Raw genomic sequence first — 15,934 nt, forward strand, 5'->3', positions numbered from 1 at the left:
ATGTTTCCCTTTGCATAGTATTTGGTGTCTTTAGGACCCGGTGGAATAAAAGTGAGTGGATGATATTTTCTCTTTCTGGAGGGGAGGGGTAGAACGCTGTCAATCTTTGTAAAACTGACAGGAGTGGGCAGGACCCACCGACACTTTGTATCATCGGAGGGGGATATTTAACTTGGGATAATGCTCTGCTTACAACAGACACACACACTCTCATACAGTGTGCCTAAACAGAAACTGGACAAAGCCAAATACACAGACGTCCTAATAACAGGAGCCACTGTGAGCTATCGGAGATAAAGCTCCCTCGGGGATTGTCACAAATACGCATCGATTTAGAGATCCCGCCACTGGCTTTTCCGTTTCTCTATGCACTGATGATACGGCTCGTAGTTTCTTAAAACAGATAAGGATGGAATTGATCTAAAACGAGGACCGAATGGACAACACATTTCCCGAATGAAGTCAATAATATATCGCCCTCCGCCTAAAATGGAGAGTTTGTATTGGGGTTTATAAAAAGCCAATGGATGTCAGCCTTTCCATTTGAAACTGGTCTGTTCACTTTTTACCTTCTGTGTCTCTTCGTGGAATGTACCATACTTTTATTTGGAAAGAAAAAACAGATAACCGCAGTTTGATTTGGACCGACGTATGCTACGCTGTGGCTGATGCCTGAATTTGCGATCCAAAGTTGGACTGACCAGTCTTGTAAAATGTTTGTCACCGGTAAGAAAGCATTTTCCTTTTATAACTGCGGCAACACTAAATGATCAAGGACACCTTAGCCTAAAAACAACTTGGCCTATAGAACAGGCTATTCAACTGGGCTTCTAGGCTGTGGAAATGACCCTCTAAAAAAATTTTTTAAGTTGAAAGTTGGATATTTCTGTCGGGCGTGGAACCAACAAATGCGAACTGTAATCACTTAGCCTACTACAGATAGGCTACAATACGAATTTCGCCCTCTACGTTTTTCAACTCCTTTTTTGGATTGTTTTTTGATTCTCCCCTCGAACTCTCTTTGGATGTATTTTGTCCTGGGAAAACACGAGCCATAGAACAGTTCACTCCTAGCAACACTCCCAGCGCCAGCCCTGTCATCGAGTCTAGACAATTTGTCGTGGCATCGAGTCCCTCTGTAACCATGGCGACCATCAGAAACTCACTGTGAATTTTGGATAAAAAAGAAAAAAGGGTGAGGGAGAAGGAAAGGGTGAAGGGAGTTGAGGCTTTGCGTTTTGTTCGAAGAGTAATTATTCTGCAATGAAGACAAATCATCTATGTGAGAGGCATGCAATAGTGTGGGAAGTCTAGAGAGCGCCTTGTGGGTCCAGTGGAACTCCTTTCATTGAAGTCCGGTGTAGTCTATTAAAAGACTGGCTTTAACATCGCCTATTTATGAAACCCTCGACTCTTAATTTTGAAGTGCTCCACCACGGTGAAAAATAAAACAAATAAGAAGATAAATATGGGGTTTTCACATACGCTGGTTGTGTATGTGTTAGTGTCCATACATCTAAGTGTTTCGCAACATTTTCTTCGCCTGCGCCCTTCACCCAGCGACCATCTCCCTGTGCCTGATCTCAAGGAGGATCCAGACACGGAGTATGACCCCCGCGAACACGACCTAGCCGAGAGGACTCTGAGGAAAAAACTCGGCAGCAACTTTGATCCTAATTTCATGTCGATCAGCTTCCCTGTGTCGGTGAACTTGTCGATCCAAGACACACTGTCGAGACAGCCAGGACCGATGCCCAACGAAATTAAAAAGTTGGATCTTTCCGAAACACCTTACGGGAGACGAGTGAAAGTTGGCAAAAAGGCTCGCAGGAAATTTTTGCAGTGGCTGTGGACGTACACGCACTGTCCGGTGGTATACACCTGGAAAGACTTGGGGTTGAGGTTCTGGCCACGCTATATCAAGGATGGCAACTGCTTCAATGAGCGCTCTTGTTCCTTCCCGGAAGGGATGTTTTGCAAGCCCGTGAAGTCAGTCACCAAGACTTTCCTCCGGTGGTACTGCCAAGGGTTTTTAAGACAGAAATATTGTACGTGGATACCGGTCCAGTACCCAGTCATCTCGGAATGCAAGTGCTCTTGTTGAGTTACTGTGGAAAGGGGTTTGGGGGTGGACTAGAACACGGTTTCTATTGCACTGTGAACTTTCAGAACAGATGTCGTGTTATTTCGAAGGGCACCATAACGAATCTATTTTTATATATAGTATTTTAATTGAAATATCAACATTGTATATATTTAAGATAAAAATGCAGCTATTTTTTTCTATGAACAGGACCATGTTATTTCAACCCCACTAAAAATGTTCCTTTGGGGGTAAGGTAAGCACTTCAGAAGGAAGCGCTTTTATTTTTATGAAAAATTGAAGATGGAATGCAACTTCTCCAAGAAGATTTACTTTTCATCCGATTATTAATGCTGACTGATCATTTAATGCAAAATGCTGCCTAGATTTTTGTATAATTGTATACATATGAATTAAAGTGAAAAGTTGAGGATAAAAAATATATATGTGGCGGTGAACTCAGCTTTTGGAATACATAGTTTAGTAGAAAAGTTACAAATTTGTACAATTTATTTATTACTTTAACGATTGTGAGTATAGACCCAGAAACTATAGAAGAGTATACAAGTAATTATGCGAGATGTTTACTTGAATATTTCTAAAAAGAACATATCACTGTAAATAATGGTTATGCGTTTAGCAATAAAATCTATCTTTTAAAGGTATTCCTGTCAAGCTAGTCGCTTTTAAGACAATTTAATGTGAGCAGCGGTGCGACTTCGGAGTAATAAAGCAGTGTTGCTCACTCAAGGTAAGTGTTGGGTTAACTGGTTCTACTGAAGCAAGGCATGTTAAAGACAAACGAAGTGACGTTTGGCGAGGTTGATTTATCGTGTTGTGTTACATGCGTGGCACCAGGTCCTCCGGGGGACCTATACGAACACCGTGTTCTTAGGGAAGACTAATTCATTGTGGTTGAACCAGCAGGACACAATATGCAGCATGCCCATATATGCGTAACCACACAGCCAGCGATCCAAACGTGTTTTCATAACAGTAAATTATGGCTCGGTAAATTTAAGTAGTGTAGTCTAAAAGTCTGGGGTTTGTTCCTCCACGCGCGTCGTCAAAACGGCTAAACCGCAAACTGCAATTGCCACGTGCTACAGCGACAGAATGCAAATAACCCGTAAAGACAGTAAACAGGTGCTTCTTAAACGCACAAACTAACTTGGTGTTAATCGGCTCCACGCTATTAAAGGAGTAATCATCATGCGAAAAAACTGAACAAAACAAAACATGGAGTCGATTTGAAAAAGAACCAGTGTTTTGGTGGAATGTGGAATATATTTGTTATCTGTATTTTGCCCTCAAAATACATTCTAGTCTAGTTACTGTTTATAAAGTTCTAAACTGAAACTCAACGCGATAATCTCATATATAGCCTACATAAACCCAGACTGTGCATGAGGTTTTTGTCTTTGGCGTCTGCGATTAGCAATGTCATTTGCTGCGTGGGTTTTATTACATAAATAGTGGAAGGTATTTTTTATGGAAAGAAGGGCAGTGTGCCAGCGGAGAGGAGTGCTTTCCCAAGTGTGTGCGTTGCCTGAAGTCTCAAGGTTTTTGGAAGCTCCGCGCTGACTCCCAGGCGCCGCGTAGCCGCCCCCTCTCGACTCAACAGCATGAAGCTCTTGGGGAAACACAGTAACCCCTTCAAGTTCAGCCTGGCATATAACCGCTAACGGCGTGTGAATGACAACACGCCACCGGAGTGGTCAGGCAATCCTACCTTCCTAACCCCAGAAAATCGTTGTGGATATAGTTGGAACTTTTTCGCGTTTCTTTTAAACACAATAACCTCAGTGTCATGCGGTATCTTCTGGAACACTGGGACAGCTATTTTGATTTTTTTTTTACGAGCCCCGAGGCGTCATGGCTTTAGAAAGTATGTTCCCTACGCCTCAGTACACATCAATGGTCTGCGGAAGGTCCCACTCTGTGTGATACAAACAAACAGGCCTTTTACGCCACTGTAAGGTCTTATAAAATGAACTAAAGTTACATTACAACAAAAACGTGGCAACGTCGTTTGTGCGGAGAACTATTGGTGCCAATATTACATGGATTAATTAATTAAATGGATAAAAAAGTGACATGTCAACATAATTAAATGCACAATTTGTTTCCACGTTTAATTATTTCAAGATTGTTGCATGCGTGCACTGAGAAATAGTTAAGTCTGTCAGTATCGTCAAGCATGTGGGCAGGGTTGAATATCTGATTGGTTGGTTGATTGCTTTTTATAAATTGCGGCACCAGCGACTGACCCAGTGACCCAGCTATTTATGTATTTTCGTGCATAGCGAGAGATATGCTATTATTGGCTGGTCAAATAGAAGCAAGTGCTACAAACCCTGACTTCGCTATTTCTGTGGCCTACTGAAATAATTGCAATGATCTCTGGCAATTATTATCTCTCAAGGACCAGTAGGCATTTCCCCTAGTAGCATTACTGCGTTAACTGGATAATTGCGCTGAGTAAAACCCAGAACGCTTCCAAATCTGCAACATGAACCGAAGTAAAAAGAGTTATTCCGGGTTTTACTCAGCGCAGTTATTACGCTAACTCCGGGTGTAACGACCTCTGTCGTAAGCGTTGGGGAACTGGAGGGAGTCAGAATTACGTTAAATACGTATTCATGAAATAAAGTTACAGAAGTTCAAACATAGTGGAAGTGGAAGCTTTGTTTCGCAATGAAATTATTATTATTATTATTATTATTATTATTATTATTATTATTATTATATATATATATATATATATATATATATATATATATATATATATATATATATATATATATATATATATTTATTTATTTGAGTGGATACAGATGCTTGTGGCTGTGTCTGGTTGGTAGAAACACAATGGAGCCACAGCGGCAATGCTATACACATCCCCTTTCAAATGTGATGACAATATCACCAAAATGAGCATTCTGCATTTTTATTGCTATGCTAAGCTATGTCTAGGCGGGTTTCCCAAAAGGCCATTTGGAAATTCCAAAAGGACACGTGGTAACGTGATTTTATGGGTCTTAAGAGGTGTAAAAAACGATGTGTCAGATTTACTAAGGAAACAATCGCTCTGTTGCGACTCTTTTGCCGTCGCAGATACCGACATATTAACGACCGATTTACAAAGACTTTTACTGTGTGTTATGCAGTCGAATACTTAATTTACCTAAATCACATAACATCCACCCCCTTTAGCGCCTTTGCTCCAGGTATACACATGCATGGACATTATTTACCTACAGTATGCATCAACAGGAAAGTCGCAGAGTGAATCAATCCCCACACATAATATTCTAATAGCGATTTTGACCCATTGCAACAGTTTTGTAAATGTCACGTATATATTGCGAGTTTATTGTAACTGCTTTTATGTCACCATGGCTGCATTTTATAGCAGTCCTTTAGTAAATATGGCCCTAAATTGTATGTAAATTGTCGTAGAAGGACTGTCCGGAAAAGCCCCTGAAAAACATGCTCTCATTTTCCCCCTGCCTGTCATCCTCCCCCTATCTCTCGCTGTCAACCTCCCTCTTCTTGGCCTCCTCTCTGGGGCAGTAGATCCAGGAGACTGTAAAAATAACAACAATAATAACATCTAGTGCACTAATATATTGATTGTGGTCCAACGTTTTTGTCAAATACCCAACCTCCGTCAACAAGGTAAACCCATCCCATGATTTAACGTGCCATTTATTTTTCAAAAGCGGGCCTCCTCTTTATTAATTACGCTTATAAATAATGAAATATTTTGAGAATACATTTAGGTGTTCACTGGTGAATGGGGTTAAGTCACTGAAAATGTCCTCTACTGTGGAGTCTGAAGTGTTTTTACTGTCCTCCTAATATTCACTCAGATGAGTGATTTCTTCCAAGGCCTCCAAAGACAGAATAATCTATTTAGTGCATCACAAAATACATTTTTGTGGTTTGTTTATGCAGGTGATAAAATGTGTTTCAGTGACCACTTTAGTAGGTAGACCTGTACACCAGATTGTAAAGACAAAGATTTAATCAGCCAATCATGTAGCAGCAACTAAATGTATAAAAGCATGCATACATGGTCAAGAGGTTCAGCTGTGTTTCAGACAAAATGTCAGAATGGGGAATAAATGTGATCCAAGTGACTTTGACTGTGGAATGATTGTTGGTGCCAGACAGGGTGATTTGAGTATTTCAGAAACTGCTGATGTCCTGGGATTTCCATGCACAACAGTCTGTAGAGGTTGCAGAGAATGGTGTGCAAAACATTAAAAAAAAAACGTCCAGTGAGCAGAGGTTCTGCGGGCAGAAACACACTGTTGATGACAGAGGTCAGAGGAGAAGGGCCAGGAGCTGACAGGAAGGTGACAGTAATGCAAATACACACATGACAACAGTGATATGCAGAAGAGCATCTCTGAACACACGACACGTTAAACCTCTTAACGGATAGGCTACAGCAGCAGAACACCAATAAGTCAAAAAAAATAAGTCTATTAAATACCTAATAAAGTGCTCACTGAGTGAATGTGTCATTGGAGCACATTTAATTTGCTAAAATGCTCCTCAGTCATCACTTCCATAGCCCTCACCACCTAGTTGTATGCTGAGCAGACATTATACGGTAGTTGCTTACACGAGGGAGGGGGATGTTGCCGGTCCTGGACAGAGAACCTCATAGGTGGGCTGATCATGTTCCAGAGAGCCTATTTAAAATGAGGTTAATAGCATTCCTGTCTACAAGTATAACCGTGAACTGACAAAAACTAGAATCTGTTGAGATATGGGTACTGCGCAATCCTTTGTTAGAGAGAGTGTATCACCATTTTCTGATTGTTACATTACATTACATTATTGGCATTTGTCAGACGCTCTTATCCAGAGCGACATACAGTTGATTAGACTAAGCAGGAGACAATCCTCCCCTGGAGCAATGCAGGGTTAAGGGCCTTGCTCAAGGGCCCAACGGCTGTGCAGATCCTATTGTGGCTAAACCTGGATTAGAACCACCGACTTTGCGTGTCCCAGTCATTTACCTTAACCACTACGCTACAGGCCGCCCTGATTGTTCAAGTTGTGGTTCTGATGTGTTTGAACATGGTGTCATTCAAACTCCCTTGAACAGTGCTTAACATGTGAAAATAGCAGTTCTTTCACAATTTTATTCTCAGTAATAATTTAGTGGGAGGGCAAGCTGAAATTTCTGATGAGCATAAATCAAACGCCAATACAGTAGACTCTGAGATCCAAACCTCAGAAAACCAAAATGTCCTGTCAACCAAACTGGGTATGGAATTTGAAGTATAACATTAATACAGCAGAACACAAACGAATAACACTATTAATTCTGAAAAAAAATTGAAATTATATTGAAAATTAGACATGGGGCTGTCGCTAAAGAGTAGCTTACAAGGAAAGTAGGCGGCCGCTTTGGCCATGAAAAGGACCAGGACAAAATTAGCTGTTGGATGGAAGCTAGAATCCATGGCCAAGTCATGATCCCATCAGTGTTCATCCACAAGAATGTGAATGTGTCACTTTGTCAATGTTACCAGCCTACATGCATTTGTTTCTTATTTGACTATTTTCCATGTTTAAATTAAGGTTTATTATTAGGATAAACCCCTTCAGGTGGTATTGTTTTTGAGGGGGTCCTATTACACAGTACAAATATTTGACGATTGAAAGTTTGAAAGCCTATAAAAGCCTATTATTGGTTATTTGATAGCACTTTATATGACAATTTTTTAAATTTTTAGTTGCTTTATTGGGTTATTCTGACTAAATGAATAAGTGAGACTGAAATAATATTTAATTATGTAAAATTGGTGTATTTCAGCAAGACGTTCTGTGTTCCGAAAATATCAGTGTTCTAAACAACCTTTGTTCCATATGTGTTAGTTTCTCTGAGGTTCTACTGAAGCCCTAGTGTTGTATTCCCACTGGAATATTTCCAGGGTACAGCACCATTAAGATCAGACTCAAGCGCTAACTGAGACTTGGGCTGGAACCAGGACTCATGCGCTAATTGAGACTTGGGCTGGAACCAGGACTCATGCGCTGACTGAAACTTGGGCTGTAACCAGGACTCATGCGCTAACTGAGACTTGGGCTGTAACCAGGACTCATGCGCTAACTGAGACTTGGGCTGTAACAGGACTCATGCGCTAACTGAGACTTGGTTGTAACCAGGACTCATGCGCTAACTGAGACTTGGGCTGTAACCAGGACTCATGCGCTAACTGAAACTTGGTTGTAACCAGGACTCATGCGCTAATTGAGACTTGGGCACTTCAGTGGTCGCAGTTTGGGGCCCTGATTGCATAGACTCTGAAACCCTTGAGTCAGTTGGTAAGGTCAGGCGAATATACCATGATGTCATCCAAACACATCAGCAAAATGTCACTTTCCCACATGCACATGAATGTGTAAGCCTCCAAAATGTTCACAGGAGCATTGTTGAACCTGAAAGGCATCCCATCATATTCAATTTGCCTTGGAGCTATAGCAGATGGAGCAGGGTCCACCACAAACTTGGACTTGCCAACTCCAAACTAGAGTACCATACTGTGTTTTTGAGACTGTTGCTGTGTTGAAGTGTTATTTCTTCAGCTCAGTTTGTTAGGGAGACTCGTGGGGTTTCATCAACATGCTGCACGAGCCCTCCAAGGGTACAGCAGGAATTTCCAAGGTACTTTAATGTCAGCTCCTTGGAGAATCATGTACCCAACACTCTTTACAAATTAGACATCTCCTGGGAAAGCAGACACTGATGCAACAATGGGTTCTAGATTGTTTATTTGGTCAGCCCCTTCAGGACCATCTCCCAGTGAGTCCAATAACTTTAGCAAGCAATACCAGAAACACTTTTTCTGAACATAGATTCAACTAGCAAATACGTGCAACTGTTATACAGTACCTAAAGTACATAAAGAAAATCTGTCTTTTCTCCTCGTCATTTCTGAATCTAAGCAAGGCATTTCTACGTGTTTTTATACTTTCTTCTTCAGATAGGGAGGTCATTTAGCATGTTATCTATGATAGCATCATTATGCTCACACTAGCAGAGTATACCAAATGGTAGGAAAATACACTTTGCTGTATCTTCAAAAGAAAGATCAACTCTTTAAATTGTGATTGAAATAAACAGAAACCAAAATGAATTGTCATACTGTACATGCGTATGCAGGAGTAAAATTAAACGTTGCTGTTTTTAGTTGTAGTATAAATTGTTGGCTAGGTTAACATTACACTTATTCATCATAAATAGATCTTCCATACCGTTTTGGTGATCACGCATTTTGTATTGCTGAGACAAACGCTGATATTCTCCACTTCTGTACATTGCCTGTACCTGGACACAAGTGTCTGTTAAGTGTGTAATGTAGTTTCAAAGTCATGCAAAAGAAACTGGAAGCCAGTACAATGAGACCAGGTTGGGGTTTCTATAAAGCTGTGTTATTTACCATTTACCATTTACCATTTGAGGCAATAGGCCGAGAAGCTGAACATTCAACTGTCTGCAGACAGACAGTACAAAGAAGAGACAAATAACTGTCGTAATCAAACCAAGAATAAATTAAAGCATGAATGAACTCTCAGTATAAACCACAGCCAAGAAAGGACTAATCTTTGATACATTTCTCATATAGTAGCAGGACACAAATAATGTTTTTGATAATAAAAACATAATAATAATGATAATAATGCTTCTGATATTTAAACCTTCCTGTCAAAAATAACACTGGGTGAAAATTGTGATCTGGCATGAGAATACATGAAAGGTAAGCTAGAATTGATGCTTCCTCAAATTTACACCACCAATTCAGACCCAAGCCAAACAGTGTAATACAGTACTTACTTTAATCCAATATTAAGCGACAATGCTGGAGTGTAGTGGTCTGTGTTTAAGTATAGGGTGTCCCATTCCCATTGGATTGCAGATTGTGATTTGTGAAGGTGGGGTTATAATTATCCCCAGGGCAATAGGTTTGTTATTTGTAAGACCTACACTCAGTGAGGACTTTATTGAGTATTTATTTAGACTTATTGGTCTTCTGTCGCTGTAGCCTATCCACAGGTCTTCTGCATACCACTGTTGTAATGTGTGTTTATTTGCGTTACTGTCATCTTCGACCAGCCTGACCCTTCTCTGACCTCTCTCATTAACAACGCCTTTCTGCCTGCAGAACTGCTGCTCGTTGGATGTTTTTAGTTTTTCGCACAATTCTCCACAAACTCTAGAGGCTGTTGTGCGTGAAAATCCCAGGAAATGAGCAGTTTCTGAGATTCTCAAATCACCCGCACCAACAATCATAGATACGCTGTCCTTCTGTATGTTGATTCAGCTAGAGAGGGGACTAGATACGCTGTCGTACTGTATGCTGATTCAGCTAGAGAGGGGACTAGATACGCTGTCCTTCTGTATGCTGATTCAGCTAGAGAGGGGACTAGATACTCTGTCCTACTGCATGCTGATTCAGCTAGAGAGGGGACTTGATACGCTGTCCTAATGTATGCTGAGAGGGGACTGGACACGCTGTCCTACTGGACGCTGAGGAGGAAGCCTTCACAAACAGAACAGCATTACTCTGCAGCAGCGGGGAGGAGATGTGGAGGAAGGAGTTGGGGAGGGAGCGGTGTAATCAACTCATTTGTTATTGTCTGCGGTGACCAAAGCATGCCAGTTTAGTCAGGTGGGACCTACTCAATGATTTTTGTATCATGCGTTTACTGCTGTGCAAAAAAACATGGTTGTCATTTGCATTTTGTGTGAAAGCAGTCATAAACTATTATTTGTCCGCTTCTCATTGGCCTCCACTGGCTTCCTATTGCCGCACGCATCCGATTCAAGGCCCTAGTGTTGGCATTTCAGGCTGCTAAGGGGACTGCCCCACATTACATACAATCCCTGATCACTCCCTACTCCCCAGCTAGACCACTCCGGTCTGCCAGCTCTGGTCGCCTTACGATTCCCTCTCTACGGGCACCTGGCGGTCGAGCTGCACGTTCACGCCTGTTTTCCGTTCTGGTTCCTCAGTGGTGGAATGACTTGCCTACCACTGTCAGGACAGCAGAATCCCTCCCCCTATTTCGACGCAGACTCAAAACACACCTGTTCAAACTCTACCTTAGTCCCCCCTCCTGATTTACCCCGCCCCCCCCTTCTGATACCCCTATCCCTGTCTAACCCCCCCCCCAAAAAAAAAAAAAAAAAATTTCCACTTATGATGACGACTATATGTTTAGAACAGCAGTCCAGGTGTATTTTTCTAGTTCTGGATGTGATGCTTTGACTTGTGGTAGAACCTATGCACTTGTAAGTCGCTTTGGATTAAAAGCGTCTGCCAAATGACTAAAATGTAAATGTAAAATGTAATAAACGACAAACTTGTTTTGCAAAAAACGATTGTGTTTTGTTGATTTAGCATCTTGGGTGTTGGCATTGTGGACTACAGCTTCATTCACATGGTGTAAGGAATAGACAAATACTGTATTCCAGAACAAGTGCATGCGCTCTGCGCTTGTAGAGCGTATGGAGAGAGGGCGGGTTTGCAGGGTATCATACTGTAGGCCAGCATCGCCCTCTGGTGGACATAGGTTTCCATCTGTAGAGACTGAGATGTACCAAAAGTACTTAATTGTGAAGCATAACGTTTAAGGAACTGAGATTGCAGAAACATTGAGGGTGCAGGTTCGATTCCCAGCTGGGTTTGTATGGCAAAGTCTGATTGCTGTGTTTGTTCTGATGAATAAGATGTAAGATGTAATCGTGTAATGGAGAAGCTGCCAGATGTGTGTTTTCTTTGTCCTTACATCCTAACATGGGCACTGCTGATCAGACCCTGGTCAAATACGTCATTGTTTTGGATTCAAATACATTTCTGTGCTCAATTTGATTTTACCTGGTGTGAATGAGCCAAGTATGAGTATTTTCATAGCTCCCAATACATCTGAGAAGCGCAGAAAAGTAGTTGAATCAAAAATGATTATGTATTTGACCCAAGTCTGCTCTCGGTATTGGGAAGATTAATGTTCACAGGAGATGCAGTTCAGGTGAGCACAACATGATGGAGGACAGATCACTTCATTGTGAATTTTCACAGAGGCTGTCAAAAAATGGATATTGACTAATGTTGATTACCCCTGAATCCACCATGAAGCTGTTCATTAATTCATCTATAAATATGTGCATAGGTCCCACTCCAATGGTCCCCAACATCTCCCCCCAACCACCTCTTCATCTCCTGGGGCATCTCCGCAGTCCCCACATGATTTACTAATAAATGAGTCAATCTCACTCCCCCTGGTGGTGTGGAAGACAGGCCACACATACTCTGCCTGACCACAGTTGGTAAACCTGCCCCCCTGTTCTGACTAAAGAGCGAAGCCTTTGAAATGTTCCTTTCGCTTATCTACGCCTGCTGTAAACATGCACCTTCTAACGTCTCCTCGGATGACTCAGCCGAGGTCAGCACGCCGGCGCTCGCGGCCGTTTTATTGTTATTGTTTTGCGCTCCGTTTTCTTAGTTTTTTCTTTTACATTTGAACAACGCCGACATGCTCGTTCCAGCGCGTGTTTTAATTTGCGACGTAGGCTGTGAAGACTCGGTGGAATATAAGGTATCTGTCTTCGGGACGTCAGGCTGTGACTTCGACCCTCTCGTTACTCAGTTTCTCATGAATCTGACAAATCTGACATATTAATTTCGATGCACTTTCACAGCTGTCCTTGTATCCTCCTCACACCCTCAGAGTGAATTATGAATCTCATATGAACCTGACAAACTTGAATAGCAGTGTGAGGTTTTTATTTGTAAGATCCTTACTCTGGGAAATAACTTGAATGGAGTTAATTTGGTGCAGTGCTGTATGTGTCCAATGTTGCCGACAGGGGGTGCCCTCGGTTCAAATAAATCCATCCATCCATCCATTATCTTAACCCGCTTATCCTGAACAGGGTCACGGGGGGCTGGAGCTTATCCCAGCATACATTGGGCGAAAGGCAGGAATACACCCTGGACAGGTCGCCAGTCCATCACAGGGCACACACACCATTTACTCACACACTCATACCTATGGGCAATTTAGACTCTCCAATCAGCCTGACCTGCATGTCTTTGGACTGTGGGAGGAAACCGGAGTACCCGGAGGAAACCCACGCAGACACGGGGAGAACATGCAAACTCCGCACAGAGAGGCCCCAGCCGACCGGGATTCGAACTCAGGACCTCCTTGCTGTGAGGCGGCAGTGCTACCCACTGCACCATCCGTGCCGCCCTGGTTCAAATAAATGCCCTTGTTATTTCCCCCCATTTTTATACGAGGCAAAGCCTTGAAGGGCCTTTGAGCAGTTTCTGAGATACTCAAACCACCCTGGCACCAACAATCATTCCACGGTCACTTGGAACACATTTCTGCTTGTTTTTATTCATTTAGTTGCAGCCACATGATTGGCTGATGAAATATTTGCATTAACAAGCTGGTATACAGGGCTATCTAATAAATTGGTCACTGAGTGTATATTCTACTTAGCTGAAACTTTGAGTATACTCCAAGGACATTCAATAAAAATTTCTGAAAATGTTTTCACTGCAAGATATCATGTCACTTTTATTATCTAAAAACATTTTTAAATGCTTCACCTTCTAAGACCTGGCCACAAGAATGTTTTATCACACAGTCCATCATGAACTGACAGCTGAACAAGTGGACCTTTTACTGGTATGTGTATGTGACCACTCATTTCTACAGAAAAGATAACTTAGCAAAAGCAAAAGCTAATAAATTAAACATCCTGACCTCAGTTTAAAAAAATAAATAAAAGTATGAAAAGTATGATTTAAAAAAAACCCCTCTGCCTGAGATTGGGATTTGGATATGGCGCTGTTCAATGAAACTCAATAACAACTCAGCAACTTGACTATTTCTGCTCCTTGACTTATTTCTGCTAACCCTCTTGGTGGTTTGTGGCCAAAATATTTTTCTTGTTTGCAAAGACCAAGAAAAGCTCTGGAGATATCTTTCTTTTTCCAAGTCCTACTTAATAACCATTCAGTGTTTGGTCTTTTCTGATAAATGCTCAAGTTAAAAAACACAACGAGACGGGCAAAGGAGGGAGTGTATGGGTTAATGAATATGAATTTACAGAGTGAGGTTTTTATGTACGTCATGAACGGTAATTTACTCAATTTTGTTGCTGGAACATTTTTCAACAACTATAGCAACATTTATTTTGCAATATCAGTCTGAATCTTGCTTTGCCACATAGAACTCTGGGAAAGTGGGCGACACAAAAATAAGCTTTTCTGATCATTCATGTGTCTGGACAAAAAGTTATGCAGATGTTTTGTATTTGGAGAAATTTGGGGACACTTGAGGACATCTGGGCGCAGTTTTGGGAAAACTCATATCGAATTTTGAATGCCAGTTAATATCTTTACCAGATATTCAGATCAAGTTTGTGCACAAAAATAACAGTTTTGGGTTGGTCCTTGACTTAGAAATTGAGATATTCATTGCTCAACGATAAAAACCATTTCTAGTTTTTTTTTGTATTTTAGTGTAATCTTTTTGTACACTGTTTGTACATGCTCAGACATATATTTGTTCTGTCTCAAGTTTCTGAATGGTACAACCCTCTTCCTTAATTTAAGTCTTCAACAACGTGTGTGCAGTAAATACTTTTTGAGATATTGAGGCTTTCATCGGACGAGTACAAAATAGGTGGAAATTGCCCTCTAGGGGGGCAAAATGGAAAGAGTTAGGTAAATTCCAAAAAAATATAGGCACTTAAATAATATAAGTTCATTTCTGACAAAATGACTTGTTGGATTAATATAATAAATAATAATTTCAGTGATATTGTGTAATTTAATTGAGTGTAACTTAATCATGGTCACACTTACAATGTCACTTAATTCTTTTTTAGAGTGTTTTTTTTTTTCTTCATCTCATTTCAGTTAAATGTGCTTTTACACAACTATTCGTTGATTTTTTTTGCATTGTTTGGTCTCTGTTTACCAAAGTGCAGTAACAGCTAAGGTATGTTGTGTTAACTATTAAATTCATCTAAACAATCTTAATCATCAAATAAGATAAATAACTTGTTCTGCTATTTGAAACAACATTACACACACATTCTTATATTCTTAGGAAATATAACTTTAGTTTATTTTATAATGTTTGGGTTAGACCTGATTCTTTGAAGTAGATATTGACCAAAGGAAAGAATACTTGCCGGAATTCAGCATTTTGGATGATTTCATCTGCATGAAAATGATAGACCCTGTGCTATCAACTTTCTGGCATTAAAAATTCTGAGTTCTGATTGAAATTTTAATTAGCCTGATACAGATGTATAACATTTTCTGGTATGCACTGCAAATTCACTTCTGGCAGCCTGCTAAGCAGATGTCAGGCTGAATTAACATCACAGTAATACCTCATAAGCTATTTTCTCTGGCACTGCTGTTAGAAATAGATTTTGACATCACAGGGCATATTAGACAGGCGCAAAGCTGAAGATAAAGAGATAGAAGAGGACAAAACAGGAGAGAAGTGTCTGAACTTTCTGTGTTCACAGATGATTCTAGGGTGCATAATTAATGTTAATATGGATTGAGAGTTCGTACTCATTGTGATTATTGGGGTACAGCATAACCATCTATCCAGCCATCCATTATCTGAACCCGCTTATCCTGAACAGGGTCGCAGGGGGCCTGGAGCCTATCCCAGCATACATTGGGCGAAAGGCAGGAATACACCCTGGACAGGTCGCCAGTCCATCACAGGGCACACACACCATTCACTCATACACTCATACCTATGGGCATTTTAGACTCTCCCATC

General features: G+C 41.0%; 1 protein-coding gene across 1 annotated transcript; it reads left to right on the forward strand.

Moving 5' to 3' along the window:
* The first annotated feature begins 209 nt into the window (after window positions 1-209).
* Window positions 210-2,744, forward strand: LOC133115023 (noggin-2-like). Its single transcript, XM_061224729.1, has one exon. The coding sequence runs from the start codon at window positions 1,469-1,471 to the stop codon at window positions 2,102-2,104; it is 636 nt and encodes a 211-aa protein (XP_061080713.1). The 5' UTR covers window positions 210-1,468; the 3' UTR covers window positions 2,105-2,744.
* Window positions 2,745-15,934: the final 13,190 nt, after the last annotated feature.

Source organism: Conger conger, chromosome 16, assembly GCF_963514075.1.
Source record: "Conger conger chromosome 16, fConCon1.1, whole genome shotgun sequence".
Lineage (NCBI taxonomy): Eukaryota > Metazoa > Chordata > Actinopteri > Anguilliformes > Congridae > Conger > Conger conger.

Coding starts and splice junctions, on each gene's coding strand:
- LOC133115023 (XM_061224729.1), top strand. CDS start 1,469: ATGGGGTTTTCACATACGCTGGTTGTGTATGTGTTAGTGTCCATACAT.